At 42.9% G+C, this 19,939-nt stretch overlaps 1 protein-coding gene across 4 annotated transcripts in view; it reads left to right on the forward strand.

Moving 5' to 3' along the window:
* The window catches only part of ARHGEF7 (Rho guanine nucleotide exchange factor 7), a 189,298-nt gene that overhangs the window by 94,367 nt on the left and 74,992 nt on the right, over positions 1–19,939 (forward strand). For all 4 annotated transcript variants that reach the window (XM_074963778.1, XM_074963783.1, XM_074963800.1 and 1 more), the window contains 2 exons: positions 6,428–6,516; positions 19,615–19,709. In XM_074963778.1, the coding sequence (XP_074819879.1) occupies positions 6,428–6,516; positions 19,615–19,709 (184 nt within the window). The remainder of the gene's footprint in view (positions 1–6,427; positions 6,517–19,614; positions 19,710–19,939) is intronic.

Here is a 19,939-nt window from a genome sequence, read left to right on the forward strand (position 1 = left end):
CCCACAGCCCAAGGCACACGAGCCCAAATCAGCTGGCACGGGCCAACTGCAAGTGTCTGATTGCAGTGTAGATATACCCTAGGGGTTGGCAACCTGCGGCACGCGAGCTGATTTTTAGTGGCACTCTGCTACCAGCCGGGATCCCGGCCGTCAGCCCCGCTCAGCCCCCTGCCGGCCTGGATGGACGGAACCCCGGGCCGGCAGCAGGCTGAGTGGGGCCGGCGGCCGGGACCCCGGGGCCGGCGGCCGGGACCCCGGGGCCGGCGGCAGGCTGAGCCGCTCAGCGCACTGCTGGTCTGGGGTCCCGTCTGCCTCCTGTACTGTCGGTCTGGGGTTCTGTCCCTCGGCCCGCTGCCAGGATCCCAGACCGGCAGCGCAGGTGTCAGACGGAACCCCAGACTGGCAGTATGCTGAGCCGCTCAGCCCGCTGCCGGTCTGGGGTTCCGGCCGCTGGCCCCTGCCAGCCGGGGGTTGCAGCCGCCGGCCCCAATCAGCCCGCTGCCAGTCTGGGGTTCTGTCGGGGGGCCCCTGTAAATGTAAAATGTATTACTGGCACGCGAAACCTTAAATTAATGAAGACTTGGCATGCCACTTCTCAAAGGTTGCCATCCCCTGATATACCCTATGTTTGTCTAATCAGTTTAGATTGTAGGTTCTTTTAGGCAGGAACTATATCTTTAAATTGTAAACCAGCATGTATGTTAATGTCCTGGTATACAAGGAAGAATATCTATACACACACACGTGCACTGTTAGTTCCAGAAGATTGCATCCAGTCAAGATGCTCCATTTTCAGTTGGTCACCTTTTTCCTAACAGGTGGTGGTAGCATATGGTAAAGTGAATGATCAAGGCATTTAAGTAGTCTTAACAGATGGCACCGGGATGCAATGAAAAAGATAGGCTTTTGCCTATATCAGGGCATTCTCGCTGGAATATTTTTTAATAATTAAGCATGGTCAACAAATAGATGATCAATGGACATTATTTGTCTGCTCAGTTCACCAGCTTGCCAAGCTTATGTGATGTAGTAGGTGGAAGAAGAGAGCCAACACTATATGACCAGCCAGCTTTCTACAAGTCCCTAGCAAATGGTAGTCCATAGACCACAATTTAAGAACCTCTGTATTACGATAGTCTTCAGACCACCTGTGTGTGTGTGATGGACGAGTCGGGTGAGGTAATATCTTTTGTTGGACCAACTTTTGTTGGTAAAATAGACAAGCTTTTGAGCTTACAGAGCTCTTCCTCAGATCTGGGAAAGCTACCCAGAGTGTCACAGCTAAATACAAGGTGGAAAAAATTGTTTTGCATAAGGAGTTCACATGTTGTAAGACCCTTCAAGGTGAACTGGGAAATTAACTCCTCTGCAGTCATAGGACAAAGGAGGGTAGTGAGTTATAGATTGTTGTAAAGAGCCATAAGTTCAGCATCTTTATTAAATCCATGATTTTTAGTATGTAACAACGTTATGAATTTGAGTTCCCAGGCTTGATTTTTGAAGGTGTTGTGCAGATTTCCTTTGAGCATAGGGACTGAGAGGTTAGATATAGAGTGATTGCTTTGTGAAGTGTTCAACCCTCCTGTGATGTGATATGATTTTGTCTTTTATCATTCTTCTGTGCGAGTTCATTTAAGTGATTGTCTGGTTTCGCCCACAGCGTTGTTGGGGCATTAGATGCACTGCATGAGGTACACCACATGTTGTGAGAGGCATGTGTAGGACCCATGGATCTTGGAAGGTGTGTGGTGGGGGAGTATTGAGCATCATAACAGTGGAGATATGTCTGCAGCTTTTGCATCTGTTCTGTCGGGCTCTGGTGCCCCTTTGAGTTGGTGTGTCCTGGTCAGTAGGGAGCTTGCTTCTGATGACAAGCTTGGCAAGGTGGGGACATTGTTTGAAGGCCAGAAGAGGAGGTTTGGGAAAGATGTCTTTCAGGATGTGGTCCCCATTGAATATGGGTTGTAATTGTGTAATGATACCTTGTGTGGGTTTCAGGATGGGGTGATAGTTAACAACTAAGGATGTGCAGCCATTTTTTTTCTTGCCCCCGCATGGAAGTAGATTCTCCCAGGGCGTTTGGGTGGACCTGTTCCATGATGTGATCTACTTCTCTGGTGAATGCCCTTGTTTGGGGAAGGCAGTTTTAAGTGTGTTAAGGAGTGTATCCTGGATTTTATCCTTGCCCATATTCTGTGCTATCTGAGTGCCTGGCTGTAGATAACCGATTTCTTGGTGTGTTTGGGGTGGTTACTGAATCTGTGGAGGTAGGTGTGGTGATCCGTTGGTTTCTTGTATATAGTTGTCTGTTGGGTTCTATTGTTGAAGCTGATCATGGTGTCTAGGAAGTTGATGCTAGTGTGGAAAGGTTCTAAAAAGAGTTCGATAGACAGGTGCTGGTTCCTGAAGTTGCAGTGGAAATCTCTGAGGGAGTTTAGGTCCTTTGTCCAGAGGATGAAAATATCATCGATTTATCTCGGGTGTATCATTGGTTTCACAGTGGTGTTTTTCAGAAATTCTTTCTCAAGGTGGCCCATGAAGAGGCTGGCATATCGGGGAGCCATCTTAGTACCCATGGTTGTTCCCATGGTTTGGACAAAGTGTTCGTTGTTGCTTGTAAAGTTGTTATGGGTGAGGATGAAATGTGTTTGGGCTGCATATGTGAGTGTTGTCCGTTGTCTTGTAGATGTTTGAGGCAGGCAGCAATGCTGTCATTGTGAGGGATGTTGGTGTATAGGGAGGTGACATACACAGTGGCGAGGGTAATGTTCTGAGCTGGGGTTGTTAAAGTTGCAGTGTTTCTAGAGGAAGCTGGTTGAGTCCTGGAGGAAGCTGGTCCTTTGTGTGGTGAATGGTGTCTGAGTCCCAATGTTCCTTCAGTAAGGTGCTGTGGCCAGATGTGATAGGTTTGCTTGGGTTCTCTTGTTTGTGTATCTTGGGAAGCCAGTAGAAGGCCCTTGGGGTAGGTTCATGGGGGACGAGGTTGTAGAGTTTCTCTTGGAGTTCTTTGGAGAAAGATGTGATGATATCCTCAAATTCTTGGATGCATTGTGGTGTGGGATTTTCGTTCAGTTCTTTATAGGAAGTGGTGTCGGAGAGTATGTCTACGCTGGATTAAAAAATCCATGGCAGCGAGTCTCAGAGCCCGGGTCTACTGACTCGAGCTCGCAGGGATCGGACTCTGTGGCTAAAAATAGTAGTGTAGATGTTTGGGCTGGAGCCCCACAGCCTTAGTCCCATGAGCCTGAGTCAGCTGACCTGGGCCAGCTGTGACCATGTCATGGGTCTTTTATTGCAGTGTAGATGTACACGGAGGGAGTTGTTGGTTGGGCTCGTTGACGTAGTCAGCACTGTTGGGACCACGATGGTGCCCCCTTTGTCTGCTGGTTTGATCGCTATCAGTGGTTGGATTTCAGAGACTGTATAACTGTCCTCTCGGCAGTGGTGAGATTGTGGTGGATGTGACGTTTTGTTAGTATTTCACAGTCACTACAGCCTACCACCCCGCACTGAAGCCTAGTCTGTGTATTCCCCATTTTGTAGTTGTGCATTGATTTTTCCTTTCTAAGTATGGTACATTGCATTTATCTTTCTTAAATTTCATCTTGTTGAATTCAGACCAATTCTCCAATTTGTCATGGTCTTTTGAATTCTAATCCTCTCTTCCTGAGTGCTTGCAGCCTCTCCCAGCTTGGTGTCATCTGCACATTTTATAAGCAGGTTTTCCACTCCGTTATCCAAGTAATTAATGAAAGTATTGAAGAGTACCAGACTCAGGACTGACCCCTGCAAGATGACCACTAGATATGTCCTCCCAGTTTGACAGCGAATCATTGATATTTGAATACAGTCTTTCAATCAGTTGTACACTCACCTGATAGTAATTTCATCTGGATTCAATTTCCTTACTTTGCTTATGAGAATGTCATGTGGGACTGTGTCAAAAGCTGTACTAAAATCAAGATCTATCATATCTATTGCTTCTCCCATCTACTAGACCTGTAACCCCGTGAAAGAAGAAAATTATGTTGGTTTGGTATAATTTGTCCTTGACCTTATAGTCCTATTCTCCTCTAGGTGCTTAGATACTTATTGTTGAATAGTTTGTTCCAGTGTCTGGGCTGACTGGTCTATAATTCCCTGGGTCCTCTTCGTTCCCCCTTTTAAAGCTAGTTACTATGTTTGCCCTTTTCTAGTCTTCTGGAACCTCACCCATCTTCTGTGAGTTCTCGAAGATGATTGCTAATAGTTCAGAGGTTGCTTCAGCTAGTTCTTTAACTACCCTAGGATGAATTTCTGACTTCATCTAACTCATCTAAATATTCTTTAACCTGTTCTCCCCTATTTTGAGGTATGTTCCTTTCCCCTTATTGTTAATATTGTGTTGAGTGTCTGGTCGCCATTAACCTTTTTAGCAAAGACTGAAGCAAAATAGACATTAAACACCTCAACCTTCTTGATGTTGTTATCTGTTGTTAGCTCTCCGCTGTTAACTAGAAGGACCTATACTTTCGTTCATCCCTCTCTTGCTTCTAATGTATTTAAAGAACCTCGTCTTACACCTGGTAAGGGACATACAAGGCAAATAACTCATTTGGTGTCTTAGCTTTTCTGATTTTGGCTCTGCATGGTTGTGCTATTCTCTGGAACTACTCCTCAGCAATGTATCCATGTTTCCCTGATGTCAGAGCAAAGAAAGATTTGAGGGACAAAGCTATCAATCACTTGCACCAAATCCTGTGGTCAGGCCAAAGCGTGCACAAGGAAGCTGTGGGGTGTGAAGGCAAAAGAGTATCTCATCACCTCTTCACACAGCCTAATCCTGTGTGCATGGCCAGGCCCTGAGAATAATGCACGGCAGCCTGTGGATGGCTATAAATTAACAGCTGCTGTCCAGCCCCAAAGCCACAGCTGGGTATTGGTGCAGCATGGCCTATCCTGGCCCACACCCCTTTTCCTCTGGAAACTTCCTCCCGGTTGGCAGTGTGATGGGGAGTAGCAAAAGAGCCACCGGAGAATCCCCCTCCCATGACTGGTTTATCCAACTCAATGGTAGATTCCTCATGTGATGTAAGGTGCTGCTTTGCACCTGAGAGTCTCACCTCAGATTCTTAAAAATCAACTCACCAGAATTAAAGTTAAATTTTAAATAAAATTATATTTATGAGTTAAAGCTTGACTGAACAGAGGAGTTTGTCTTCAAAATAGAGGCATGCCTAGATTTTCAGTAGGAGTGTTTTGATCCTACTACAGTTCATCTCAGACAATCTGTCATTTCGCTATCTGGTATTCGTAACTAAGGTACTTGTCTGAAGTCTGCCTATGAAACCAGTCTGTTTTAATATGAAGTGAATGGAGCATAATGTCCAGATGAATAAAGCCTTTTTATAGTATAATTGGCAATTGCCAAAAGAGTGCGCTCATTCAGTTCTGTTACTTCAGTCATGTGCACGAGGTCAGGAGGACACTCTATATACTGTATATCCCATCTTCTGATTCAGCAGAGAGCAGCTTTACATTTGAAATTCTTGCATCCCACTAGTGTTAAATAAGAGGAGGTGGAAGGAGGGTTGGGAGTGTTTATTTTGTGTCTGTATGTACTGCTGAGAGAGGCAACTCTCAGAACAGCTCATTAAGTGATTCGGTCTTGTGCTGCAAGCTGTCAGGACAGTCATTTTAATCTTGCAGACATATGTTGTCTCTCCACAGAGAGCATAATTGAGGAATAGATTCTTTTTACAGGGTTGCGTTTTCCGGGGATGTTGGTTGGAGTTTTCTTTGTTTTGTTTTTTGTTTATTTTTGGAAAATTGCACATCTTCTGTGTTGATGGAGAAATTGTTTTCAGCGCAGAGGCATTTGTTTTACATAGATAATAAGTGTAATTAATATTCCAGAAGATCATCTGGTAAATCGTTTTATTTCTGTACTAACTTGTACAATTTTTTATATTTTATTTCTACAAACTACAGGTATAGTAAAGTTAGACTTTTTTCGTGGATTTTGCTTTTATCCATTTTAATTTAGTGAAAGCAAAAGTAATTTACTGCTTTTGTCTAAACATATAACACCTTCTGGACTACTGCAAATATCTCATTTTAAAATCACAGCCTGCCTGTGATAATGTGTTCACTTTTCAAAAGATATTTTGATCAAGTTATTCTGATTGGCTGAAATCCTGGTCCCAATGAAGTTAATGGGAGTTTTGCCATTGACTTCAGTGGCGCTGGAATTTCATCTTTTGTGAATATATACACCATTTTGATCCTGTATTAGTATGTAAGACTTGACTTTAACACAGCTCTGTACATTTCTCAGGAAAGCATTGTTTCCACTGTATCTCATTTCAGTGATCTTAGAGCAGCTTGTTTGACCTCTAGTGTTGAAATATGAAATTGCATCCCACTGACAAAACATTTTACATTTCAGAAAAACCAGTCTCCCCCAAATCAGGAACACTGAAGAGTCCTCCCAAAGGTTTTGATACGTCTGCAATTAGCAAAAGCTATTACAATGTGGTGAGTGAGCCCTTTCCTTATTCTGAATTATATATAATAGAACCTCAATAATTTGCTCACTTCAGAATCTGTATAAAAAGTGCCACCTCTTAGCCAAAATTGAAAAGCCAAGGGCTGTAGTGAATTTTCACATTACCAAGGCCTTCACTATTTTTACAAAATATTCTGTTGTACATTTATGAATATGCTATAAGTGTGATCCTAAATAAGTTGAACGAAACAGTGACAGAGTAAGTGAAGAAAGTTTATTTCTGGAGTGCATTTTATACTTTTTTTGTTCACTTGTTAATTTGCAAAAATCAGCTATTTGCAGTAAGTCTCTTCCAGTCATTTTAAATTAACAAGGTTATACTTTACTTGTCCTTTGTCTTAAACCAAAGAGGTTAAACATTTTGGCAGAGACGTTTCTTGTCCTCCCTGTCTACTTTGCTGTGCTCTTTAATCAACCTACATAACTGAGTAATCAGCTGCTGGGACCTCTCATTTACACAGTTTATCTGAACTTTCAGAAAGAGGAAATGTGAAGACAGAGGTGGTTAACCTTTGATATATTTTATATATTTTCTTAGCATATTACTGACATTTCTTTCGTAGATACAAGATATAATATTATAAAACTCTTGCTTTTTTTAATGAATACAATAGCTTTCATCCCGTATTTTATAAAATATGGGTACTTATGGAAGTTCTGTCATCTTGTTAACAAAAATGATAAATGTGTTAATTGTAAACTACTGGTCTTTGATGTCATAACATCAAGTCTTTTTCTTTTTCTTTGGTGCAGCTGTTTTTTTTTTATGTGTTAATATATTTTCAGCAGGGCTCTTAAAGTAGAGACTATAGTTATTAGTTTGATATTATCGTTTGATAGTTGATATAGTTTGATAGTTATTATGTTTTGTGAAGAAGTGCGGCAGCTAACAGGAACCACCTCGAAGAATGCAATGATTGTATATAGCTCAATTATTTGAAAAAAACACACACACACACACACACCCCTATATCGGGGATTCTCAGCCTTTTTCTTTCTGAGGCTCCCTCAACCTGCTATAAAAATGCCAGAGCCCAGCAGGGGGTGGGGCCCATTTTAGGCTTCAGCTGTAGGGGAGGAGGGATGCTTGGGCATAGGCATAGTTTGACTTCTATATCTGGGGAGCAGGCTCAGGCCAGCTCCCCATGGCAGAGTCCAGGGATGCAGTGCCACCTCCACCCCCTGAGTCACCTCAGCAGGCCCCCCAACCTGTCTGGCATGAGGGGGGAGTGCGCAACCAAAAATAATAATTCAAAGGGGTGGGAGGTTCAGCTCAAAAAGTTTGAAAACCATTCAGGGTGCAGGGAGGGGGTAGCTGGGGCTGCGTGCAGGCGGGGGGTAGCTCAGGGTGCAGGGAGGGGGGAGCTGGGGCTGTATGCAGGCAAGAGGGTAGCTCTGAGTGCAGGGAGAGGGGTAACTAGGGCTGTGTGCAGGCAGGAGTGTAGTTCAGGGTGCAGCAAGAGGGGTAGCTGGGGCTCCGTGCAGGCAGGGGGTAGCTCAGGATGTAGGAAGAGGGTAGCGAGGGGCTGTGTGCTGGGAGGGCCCCGTCATTATGGTCGTTGCTCCCCGAGGGATTTGTCAGCCCTGGAGCTGGGACCCCACAAGCAATCAGAGGGGGCTGGGAACTAAGGAGCAGCCACAGCCCCATGTACCGGCAGCAGACAGAGGAGACAGGGAAGCACCACACCATGGTGCTCCATGGTACCAGCCAGGGCAGCAGCCCGGCCCCACGTTGCCTGGCTGTGGCTTCCTATGTCCAACCTGGCCAGGGGCCAGAGCCTCAGGGGTCAGGGAAAGAGGGTGGGGATGGAGCCACGCCTGGGTTTGCCCCAGCTCTGGTTACAGCACTGCTGTTTGCAGGGGGGAGGCAATTTCCCCGTGCCTCCCCCAAACTCCGCCTGTGGGCTCAGGTCGGGGCTCCAGGGCTCGCAGACCCCCTGATACCACCTTTTAAACCAAACCCCCAGTTGAGAACCGCTGCCCTCGAGTGCCTGTCTCAATAAGAACAGGAGGACTTGTGGCACCTTAGAGACTAACCAATTTATTTGAGCATAAGCTTTCGTGAGCTACAGCCCACTTCATCAGAACCTGCCACAAGTCCTCCTTTTCTTTCTGCGGATACAGACTAACCCGGCTGCTACTCTGAAACCTGTCTCAGTAGTTAATATTATTGGGAATGGAGGGCTGCTGATGGGTCATATATTGCATCCAATACCTGATAGCCAGGATAAAAAATAGCGGTTCTGCCATGTACCCTTTGCAATCTGAAGGAATCATGCTTGTAACTGTAACATGACAATCAACTTGCTATTTAATAATTTCTTAAAGTGTGTAAAGGTATGTAATCTTCAGCAGAAAACTTCAAAAAATTGGCAGTGTTGCTCTGGGTTTTTAAAACATTGCTCACTTTTCACTCCTGTGTTTTTCCTTGATTTGAAAATGTTAATCTTAAAATTTTGATCTGTAAAGTGATTTTCTCAATGATACCATCCCATGGAAATGTGCATGATCCTGTTATGGTTTGAAGTTGTCAGTAAGGAATCAGTTAGTGCCATTTCTCTTTGCCTTTTCTCTCTTATCCCAGCTATTTTATTTCATTTTGTTGGGTCTAGATAGCTAGTTGATGTGAAAATGAAAAAAGAAAACGGAAAAAAATCTGACTCATTTTCACAATAATGTATTCAGATGTTTGTTCCATGCCATTTTATGACCCACAAATGGGCCTCTTGAGAAAGGGTTGGCTTTGTTCAAAGTATGGGAGAAGTGGGGGGGAGGGGATATTATCTATCTTATATTTTTTGATTCAGAAATTCAAACTTTGACCAAGTTAAATTCCAAAATTCTTAGTTTCAAAATTGAAATTTTTACACCCAAATAGGACCAGAGATGTTTTTCATGAAGTCACACTTTGTTCTTCAGTGACCTTAGGCACAAGGTAATAGGTCTGTCTGCTCACAAACCAAGAAGAATTAGTAGGAGAAGCAAAAGTGGATGGGAACCTGAGAGGCAGTGACCCATGAGATGGTCGAGTTCAGGATCCTGACACAAGGAAGAAAGGAGAGCCGCAGAGTATGGACCCTGGAGTTCAGAAAAGCAGACCTTGACTCCCTCAGGGAACTGATGGGCAGGATCCCCTGGGAGAATAACGTGAGGGGGAAAGGAATCCAGGAGAGCTGGCTGTATTTTAAAGAAGCCTTATTGAGGTTACAGGAACAAACCATCCCGATGTGTCGAAAGAATAGTAAATATGGCAGGCAACCAGTTTGGCTTAACAGTGAAATCCTTGCTGATCTTAAACACAAAAAAGAGGCTTACAAGAAGTGGAAGATTGGACAAATGGCCAGGGAGGAGTATAAAAATATTGCTCAGGCATGCAGGAGTGAAATCAGGAAGGTCAAATCACACTTGGAGTTGCAGCTAGCAAGAGATGTTAAGAGTAACAAGAAGGGTTTCTTCAGGTATGTTAGCAACAAATAGAAAATCGAGGAAAGTGTGGGCCCCTTACTGAATGAGGGAGGCAACCTAGTGACAGACGATGTGGAAAAAGCTAATGTACTCAATGCTTTTTTTGCCTCTGTCTTCACCTCTGAACAAGGTGTAACAATGCTGGTTCTGGCGGGACCCAACTGAGAGTGCCAATTCAGGACAAATTGCTTAAAGCAGTGCAGTTACAGCCCAAGGCTGGGGTTTCTGTGCACACACCAAGGCAAACCAAACCAGCCAAATGGAGAAGACTTTGGTTTTACCCCACTGGCTAACCACAAGTCACACAAGCAATTCCTTTAGACACTCCAGTTTCCCAGTATCGCCACCAGTGCCATTCGTTATGGGGACAAATGGTTCTGAAAACCAATACCCCAGTAAAAGAAAAAGGTTCTCTCTATCCCAAAGGACCAAGCCCCAGACCCAGGTCAATATACAAATCAGATCTTACCCACAAATCATGCTGTTGCCAATCTTTTAGAATCTAAAATCTAAAAGTTTATTCATAAAAGGAAAAAGATATAGATGAGAGCTAGGATTGGTTAGAATCAATTACATACAGTAATGGCAAAGTTCTTGGTTCAGGCTTGCAGCAGTGATAGAATAAACTGCAGGTTCAAATCAAGTCTCTGGAGTACATCCACAGCTGGGACGGGTCTTTCAGTCCTTGGTTCAAAGCTTCAGTGTAGCAAAGTTCCTCCAGAGGTAAAAAGCAGGATTGAAAACAAGATGGAGGAGCTGCAGCAGCTTTTTATATTCTCTTGCCATGTGGTCTCTGCTTTCTTCGTTCCAAAGACAAGCTGTCCATCACAGGGCCTGGAAAAGCCTCAGAGTTCTGTCCATAGGCATGTCCCTGCATACCTTGCTGAGTCACAAGGCGTCTGCCTTCTCTCAATGGGTCACTTGCATAGCTGATGGTCCTTAATGGACCATCAAGCAGGCTAGGCAGAGCTGACACCAACTTGTCTGGAGTGTTCCCCAGAAGCATAGCACAAGTTTGAAATACAGACAGTATAGAGCCAATATTCATAATTTTAACTATAAAAATGATACACACATCTAGACAGCATAATCATATCCAGCAAACCATAACCTTGTCTTAGACGCTTCATTTGACCCCCTTTACGCCAGATTTGGTGCCACTACAGGACCTTGGTTGCAACAATGATCTATACGGTCCCAGTTTATGTCAATAATATCACACAAGGTCAGCTCCCAGACTGCTGGAGTGGGCAGCACAGCATGGGGAGGAGGTGACCAGCCCTCTGTGGAGAAGGAAGTGGTTCAGAACTATTCAGAAAAGCTGGACGAGCACAAGTCCATGGGACCGGATGCACTGCATCCGAGGGTGCTAAAGGAGTTGGCGGATGTGATTGCAGAGCCATTGGCCATTATCTTTGAAAACTCATGGCGATTGGGGAAGGTCCCAGGTGACTGGAAAAAGGCTAATGTAGTACCCATCTTTAAAAAAGGGAAGAAGGAGGATCCGGGGAATACAGGCCAATCAGCCTCACCTCAATCCCTGGAAGAATCATGGAGCAGGTCCTCAAGGAATCAATTCTGAAGCACTTAGAGGAGAGGAAAGTGATCAGGAACAGTCAGCATGGATTCACCAAGGGCAAGTCATGCCTGACTAACCTAATTGCCTTCTATGATGAGATAACTGGCTCTGTGGATGAGGGGAAAGCAGTGGATATTCCTTTACTTTAGCAAAGCTTTTGACACTGTCTCCCAGAGTATTCTTGCCAGCAAGTTAAAGACGTATGGGCTGGATGAATGGACTGTAAGGTGGATAGATAGCTGGCTAGATCGTCGGGCCCAGTGGGTAGTGATCAATGGCTCCATGTCTAGTTGGCAGCCGGTATCAAGCGGAGTGCCCCAAGGGTCAGTCCTGGGGCCGGTTTTGTTCAATATCTTCATTAATGGTCTGGAAGATGGTGTGGATTACACCCTCAGCAAGTTTGCAGATGACACTAAACTGAGAGGAGTGGTAGATACGCTGAAGGGTGGGGATAGGATATAGACGGCCTTAGACAAATTGGAGGATTGGGCCAAAAGAAATCTGATGAGGTTCAACAAGGATAAGTGCAGAGTCCTGCACTTAGGACGGAAGAATCTGATGCACTGCTACAGACTAGGGACTGAGTGGCTAGGCAGCAGTTCTGCAGAAAAGGACCTAGAGGTGACAGTGGACGAGAAACTGGATATGAGTCAACAGTGTGCCCTTGTTGCCAAGAAGGCCAATGGCATTTTGGGATGTATATGTAGGGGCATTGCCAGCAGATCGAGGGATGTGATCATTCCCCACTATTCGGCAGTGGTGAGGCCTCATCTGGAGTACTGTGTCCAGTTTTGGGCCCCACACTACAGGAAGGATGCGGAAAAATTGGAAAGAGTCCAGCGGAGGGCAACAAAAATGATTATGGGGCTGGAGCACACGACTTATGAGGAAAGGCTGAGGGAACTGGGATTATTTAGTCTGCGGAAGAGAAGATTGAGGGGGGATTTGATAGCTGCTTTCAACTACCTGAAAGGGGGTTCCAAAGAGGATGGCTCTAGACTGTTCTCAGTGGTAGCAGAGGACAGGACAAGGAGTAATGGTCTCAAGTTTCAGTGGGGGAGGTTTCGGTTGGGTATTAAGAAAAACTTTTTCACTAGGAGGGTGGTGAAGCCCTAGAAAGCCCTGGCTAGGATGATTTAGTTGAGGATTGGTCCTGCTGTGAGCAGGGGATTGGACTAGATGACCTCCTGCGGTCCCTTCCAACCCTGATATTCTATGATTCTATGATGAAAGGAGAAAATCCCTGGAAATACTCATTTTTAGGAGGGGGTTTGCGAGACTTGACATTTTAGTGAAAGGGGTTCACAGGTTGTTTTAAAGTTTGGGAACCACTGATCTTGACTATTCTCAGTGGTACGAGATGACAGAACAAGGAGTAATGGTCTCAAGTTGCAGTGGCGGAGGTTTAGGTTGGATGTTAGGAAAAACTTTTTCACTAGGAGGGTGGTGAAGTATTGGAATGGATTACCTAGGGAGGTGGTGGAATCTCCTTCCTTAGAGGTTTTCAAGGTCAGGCCTTGCAAAGCCCTGTCTGGGAAGATTTAGTTGGGGATTGGTCCTGCTTTGAGCAGGGGATTGGACTAGATGACCTCCTAAGGTCCCTTCCAACCCTGATATTCTATGATTCTATGAACATGGCAGCCTTTACTTAGAATACATTTTGCATTTATTGTCTGAGGATTAACCCTTCTAAAGTTATTAGAGTATAAACATTTATGTTGAACAAAGGTGCAGCCTGTATCTCTCTAGTTTTATTTCTTCATAAATAGTAGTAAATGGCACTTCAATATTGGCAGAGACTAAAGGGAAAAGAATAATCAAGGTATGAAATTCAGTTTTCTAGACTTTGACTAAATCTTTTAGAAGCTAGTATCTAAGCCTCCCTTTGAAATAAGGATGTAAAGCTCAGCATTCTTTGCAGTACTGCTGTTAGTTTACATCACATACATTTTGGTCTCTTGGGTATGTCTAGTTTTTTAAAATTCTTTTCACTCTGCCTATTGCTCTGTGTTCATAGAATCATAGAATATCAGGGTTGGAAGGGACCTCAAGAGGTCATCTAGTCCAACCCCCTGCTCAAAGCAGGACCGATCCTGTTGTTTTGATCAGCGTTTTACATTTATTACTAGTGTTTTAATTAGTACGAGGTTTTCAAATATGAACATAAATCAAAATTTGACCTGGTTGAAGCTTTCAGAAAATTTTATCCTGGGTATGAAACTTCATTCATAAACAATAAATACTTTTTAAATTTGTCAGTCTGTATTAGGGGTAAAATTCCTCCCTCTACAGAAAACTGAAGTAAATGGACTCTTCATGGGCAAACTACAGGGGAGTTAAGGTTGGGAATCGTTGCTTAACCTAGGGACAGAGTGTAACAATGCCAATAGACCCATTGCCACGGTTCCAACCTCCTGGTCTTGAACAAGATTGCCCTAAAATCTTAGCTCTTGTATGGGTGTTTTGAAACTGGCAAGCTTGGATGTGGTGGTGCTTGTGGGGTTCTAGTCGTGTTGTTCTTGTAACATATTGATGCATGGCAGGAATCTCCACGGGGATATAGTAGAGGTCTATAAAATCATGATTGGTGTGGAGAAAGTAAATAAGGAAGTGTTATTTAGTCCTTCTCATAACACAAGAACTAGGGGGTCACCAAATGAAATTAATAGGGAGCAGATTTAAAACGAACAAAAGGAAGTATTTTTTCCATACAACGCACAGTCAACTTGTGGAATTCCTTATGAGAGGATGTTGCGAAGGCCAAGATTATAACTGGGTTAAAAAAAGAACTAGATAAATTCATGGAGGATAGGTCCATCAATGTCCATTAGCCAGGATGGGCAGGGATGGTGTCCCTAGCCTCTGCCAGAAGCTGGGAATGGGCGACAGAGGATGGATCACTTGGTGTTTCCCTGTTAGGTTCACTCCCTCTGGGGCACCTGGCATTGGCCACTGTTGGCAGACAGGATACTGGGCTAGATGGACCTTTGGTCTGACCCCGTATGGCCGTTCTTATGTTCAAGCCTCACAGTAGGTTTTTGGAGAAAGAGTTGTGATACTAGACAGCCCTCATGGAAGGAGGAAGGAGTCAAAGTGCAGTTCAGAGCAAACTCAGAATATGGTGGGGGAAATTTTGCCAACTCCCCTTCCAGGATGGGACAGGGCAGTGGAAAATCTCATAATCTGATGACCTCAGGGCTCTTTCCACAAATATGCTACCCACTCCTCCCTGATAATGTTATTTTATTTTATCAATTTATAGAGCACCATCTGCAATTAATAAACTGTTTTCATACATTCTGATCTCAAAGTAAGTTTGATTTAGTACATATTACACTATGTAATTGAGTATGCAGGACAAGATATGTGCTTGGCAGGGGAATATATAAATAATAAATTGCAGTGAATTATTTTGATGCAAAGCCCATCCATCTTGACATATAAGGATACTTAAGAACTACATAATCTGAACCAGATGTAGAATTAACAATGAAATACACTACTTTAAATGAAGGATAAATAAGTAACTAGATGCTGCAAAGTGGGCATGTTATCACATGACATCCCTGTAGGACAGGCTTTAAAAAAAATTATTTGTACTTTCACCTTTTGCTAGTTTACCATTATAGAATAATAAAGCTTAATGTGTCAAGTTTTATTTCTCTATTATGTAAGTCTATAAGATAATGGTCTACTATATGCAAATAGCACAAATTCAAGTAGAGGATTTCTAGTGACTGTTCTAGGGGTGGAAAACGAGGTAAAGCAATAGTTCACTTTCTGACTCTAATTTTCCATTATTTGTTCCTATATGCTTTAAAATGAGAGCCCTTCTATAAGGCCAAACTTTCCAAGCTGCATCAGCTGGCATTTGCATGCGCAAAATAGTTCATTACAAATCTCCAAGTACCCTTTGTTTGCTTGTAGATGTAGAATTTGTGCATGTGTAACATTTGCATGCCCTGCTTAGGAGTTCATGTTTGAGGATGTGGCTTGTTGAATTCCAGTGATAAAAGCAAAGTACACAATGATTTTTATTTGTTATAATGAGGTGATGCTTTAGATGAGCAATGGTAGTGGTGTGACAAAATGGTAATGTGCCGCAAGTCCCTAATGTTGTAACAAAATCTGATTTTCTTTTCATGTGGTTTGAAAGTTGCTCAGTTCTATGTAGGTCATTTAAATCCATTTTTGGGTGATAGTTTTTGCCTTAGGGAGGTTACTGGGTTTGTGTGACAGAACTGTTAACCACGCTTGATTTTTCCATGCCTTGTGACTAAGGGAAAGCTTGCACTGGATGAGCTCAGCTTTCTATGCCATTCATTAGTGTTACGTATTGTAAAAGCTGCCCTTTCAATGAAAACGACCCGTTCCTTTGGTACCCAGACTTATCTGTGCAAATGTTGCGATGGAGCTTTGAGAACAAGGTCTCTGAGGTCTCATGGGGTCTTGCAGCAGCCAGAACATGCAGAAAGCAGGAAAGGCAAGAAAGGTGATTATTAGAGAATACAGGCATGGTGGTGAGATTAGGAATTCAGAAGTGCTCTGGAGAGGCACTGTAATACTCTACTGAGCACTTGATAGAACTTTATATCTTCAAAGTGCTGTACAGACATTTAATCCTCACAACTTCCTCGTGAGGTAGGTAAGTAATACTGAAAGTGGCTGGGGGCAGGGTGGCACAGAAAAATGGCATTTAGATCTCTGTGAACCAGGTTTAAAAAAAATGCTTCTCAAAGTAGAAACAAAAATGCTGTATACAATGACAGTCATCACTCTTTATGCAGACAGGAAAGTCAATTAAAGGAGAAGTTTAATGTATTTTAAATGACTTTTAATAATATGTGCATGTCTAATAGCATTGCATCGCACCAGCAGAGTTTTGGAATGATTTAAAACAAAGTAGGTGAATCTGGTAACTTACCTTTTTGAGTAGGGCTTTACAGCACAGTGATATTGACTGTTCAGTGCATTTTAATTTCCCGGGGGTACTGCTGCATATTGATTCTTAAAAATGTTGAAATATTTGCGACCTTTTTAAATGATTTTTTTCAAAAAAATCAAGCGATCTCTGTACAGGTTAATATTATTTAGTCACCAGATTTTCAGGCAGTTATTACATTGTGAAACAGAATGTACATTCAGAAGATTTGCTGTGTCATAGAGACTGCCATGGTACTGAGGCTTTTTTCAAGTCTCCAGCAAATTTCTTTCACTTTGGTACTGGAGCACTTTGTCATGTTCAGGATGTCATGTTCTTGATGTTGGTTCATCTCCTTCCTTCTTCTCAGCTTTGGAAAGTTTTGTGTGTGTACATATTGTTTTATGGGAAATCCGTGTTGGAAAAATTAATTTTGGAGTTAGCCCTGAGAGGGCAAATGGCTCTATGTGTTATGCATTTTATTTTAGCACTCTTTTTGTTATATTTTTGCATGAAACCTTGTTCACTCTTGTTTGTGATTCTGTAATGATCAGCTATTGTTTTTATCTTTGTTTAGTCCCTTTCCAAATACATTAAAACTAATACGTTTATTCCCCTTACAGTTTGTGCGCTAATGTTGTACTGTATGTTCTAGCTGTGCAATTAATAGCTAATGCTTTCTCTGTGGCATTCCTCTGACACGGTGTCTTGAAGAATGGAGACATTTTAATCTTTGGGTCAGGATTCAGAGTTCCAACAAGAGAATGAACTCGAAAGTGGTCTCTTTTCCTTCAGATGAATAGAACCATTCAGAGCATAAAGCAGAATTCAATGACACCAAGGAAAGAAACAGTGAATTCTTCATTTTAAATAGTTCAGATGTCATTTGTTTAATCAGGTTTGCATTTAGACATGAATGGCTTTTTATGTCTTAAAACAGAGTATAGACTACAACGATGAATAATGCATTTAGTGCAGTCCTTATTGTAAATGATGAAATTAGACATTAATATAGACAAATATAACACAAGAGAGAGAAGGTAATGTGGCAACTTACATGCAATGCATTAGAAGTCACAGAACTATCCAGAACACACCCATGTTACATTGGTTTAAAGCAAGAACAAATCTAATTGTGATTCTGTAAGGCAGAAAAGCTTTAAAATGGTCTGTTTCCTTACATATAAAATATTCTAACAAGTTTAGGGAAGTATATTTAATTGAGACACGAAAGGCCATTCTGTTGCTGAATCACCAGTAAGTAAAATCTGTACTGTGCGTATCTGTTGACATTTTGGAGACAATGAAACCTGTCTGAAGGGCTACAGAACTGTGGTTGCTTAACAAAGGAGGGACTTCTACTATAAATGCATCAGGTCAAGGAAACAACGCCATACTCTGGGTGTCCCTAAACCCCTGACTGCTAGAAACTGGGACTGGATGGAGGGGTGGATTCCTTGATAAATTTCCGTGTTCTGTTCACTACCTCTGAAGCATCTTGCACTGGCCACTGTTGGAAGACCAGAACTGGGCTAGATGGATCATTGGTAAGGCTGCGAGTCTGTCATGGAGGTCACAGATTCTGTGACATTTCGTGATCTCCGTGACTTCTACAGTGGCGGGTGCTGGCTCAGGGGCTGCCCAAGCCGAGCAGCCCCAGGGCCAGCAGCAGCAGTTTGGGTGTGTGGGAGGGGGCTAGGGGCGGGGGGGGGCGCTTTTCTCAGGGTGGGGGGGCTCCCCGTCTCCCACTGGCATGGCCCTGCAGCTCCTAGGCGGAGGGGACAGGGAGCTGCATGTGCTGCCCATGCTCGCATGCCCCCTCCTCTGCAGCTCCCATTGGCTGCAGTTCCTGGCCAATGGAAGCTGTGCAGCTCGTGCTTGTGGCAGGAGCAGCGTGCAAAACTCCCTGGCCCCTCCGCTGCCTAGGAGCTGCAGGGACACATGGCGGAGCCGGGTAGGGAGCTTGCGAGCCCCACCAAATCCCCCCAGCACCAGTGGGGTCCCGGGCCACCTCTTCCAGCATCCGCAGCACCTCTGGATGCCCCCCCAGAACACCCGCGGCCCCCCACCCAGGTTTTAGTATGGGGTATGTAGTAAAAGTCATGGACAGGTCACGGGCCATGAATTTTTTTTTGTTGCCCGTGACCTGTCCATGACTTTTACTAAAAATACCCATGACTAAAACTTAGTGTTAATCATTGATCTTACCCAGTATGGCCATTCTTATGTTCTTAGAACCGAGCAGAATACATTTTAGGATCTTTTGGGGCAGTCTCTTTAGAGGAGGTTGCCTAATAAAGAATGATCTCCTGTATACATTTCAAATTATTCTAAATTACTGCTGTTGATGTACATGTGGTGATGTGATGTAAAAAAGTCTTGTGCCATATTGTTTGTCTTTGTTTTATGTCCGAAACTGTGGTAATTTTTCTGCAGTAGTTTACTGCTGTTACATTCACATTCAGTCAACATTCTGTAATGTGTTTTTAAACAGAATTATCTTAAAATAATCACATTGTGTATTTAAAATTTACCCACAGTCCTCCTAGACACAGAATTGCACTTCCAGGTAAACTCAGTAACAAATTTGGCAGTCAAGATTTGGTGACTGCCTTGGTTTTAATCATTAAGATTGAGGAAATAATCCCAATAGAAGAATAGATGGTAACAAGGGATTCAAAAGACTAGTGATAACTTCTGGTACTTTTTGTAATTTTCTGAAAACCCCTCAACCGTTTTAAAGTGTATAGAAGCAATAATATTCTCCTACTTTTAAAAAAGCTCAGTGTGTAGGTATTTAAATTCTACAGGAAACGTTGTTGCTAAGTTTAATGAAACCTTCCTTTGGGCTTACTCCTTTTGTGGTACATAGACATCTGAAGGAAAAGTTTAATAGCTGCAATGCGTAATATTTAACAACTTATTGTCAGTGTATGAATCTAATTCAGTATCTGATTATTAGCTCTTTGGGTAAGTTTTATGGTCTTACAGTATGCTTGTTACAGTAAATGCTAAAAAGAATATTTCAGTTTTTAAAAAATATTTTGTAATGTCTCTTTGAAAATAACAAAATAGTCACTAATTGTCATATATTTATTGTAGGTGCTACAAAATATTTTAGAAACAGAAAATGAATATGCTAAGGAACTACAGACAATGCTTTCAAACTACTTGCGACCGTTACAAGTCAGTGAAAAGTATGTGCGTTTTGTTTTCTTTTAATTTACCTAGGGCTTAGATTTTGTTTTTCATATGATCAAAACTTCAGTTTTACAAGCTTTACAGTTAAGTAGTCACTTGGCATTGAAATGTTTGCCTATAATCTCTTAGGCTTTGATTGTAAGATCATTGGTGCAGGGTCTGTTTTTTTTGTCCTCTTCGTCCAGTGCCTAGCACAGTAGGGTCCTGCTCCATGACTAGGGCTCCT

This window comes from Natator depressus, chromosome 1 (assembly GCF_965152275.1).
Source record: "Natator depressus isolate rNatDep1 chromosome 1, rNatDep2.hap1, whole genome shotgun sequence".
Taxonomy (NCBI): Eukaryota; Metazoa; Chordata; order Testudines; family Cheloniidae; genus Natator; species Natator depressus.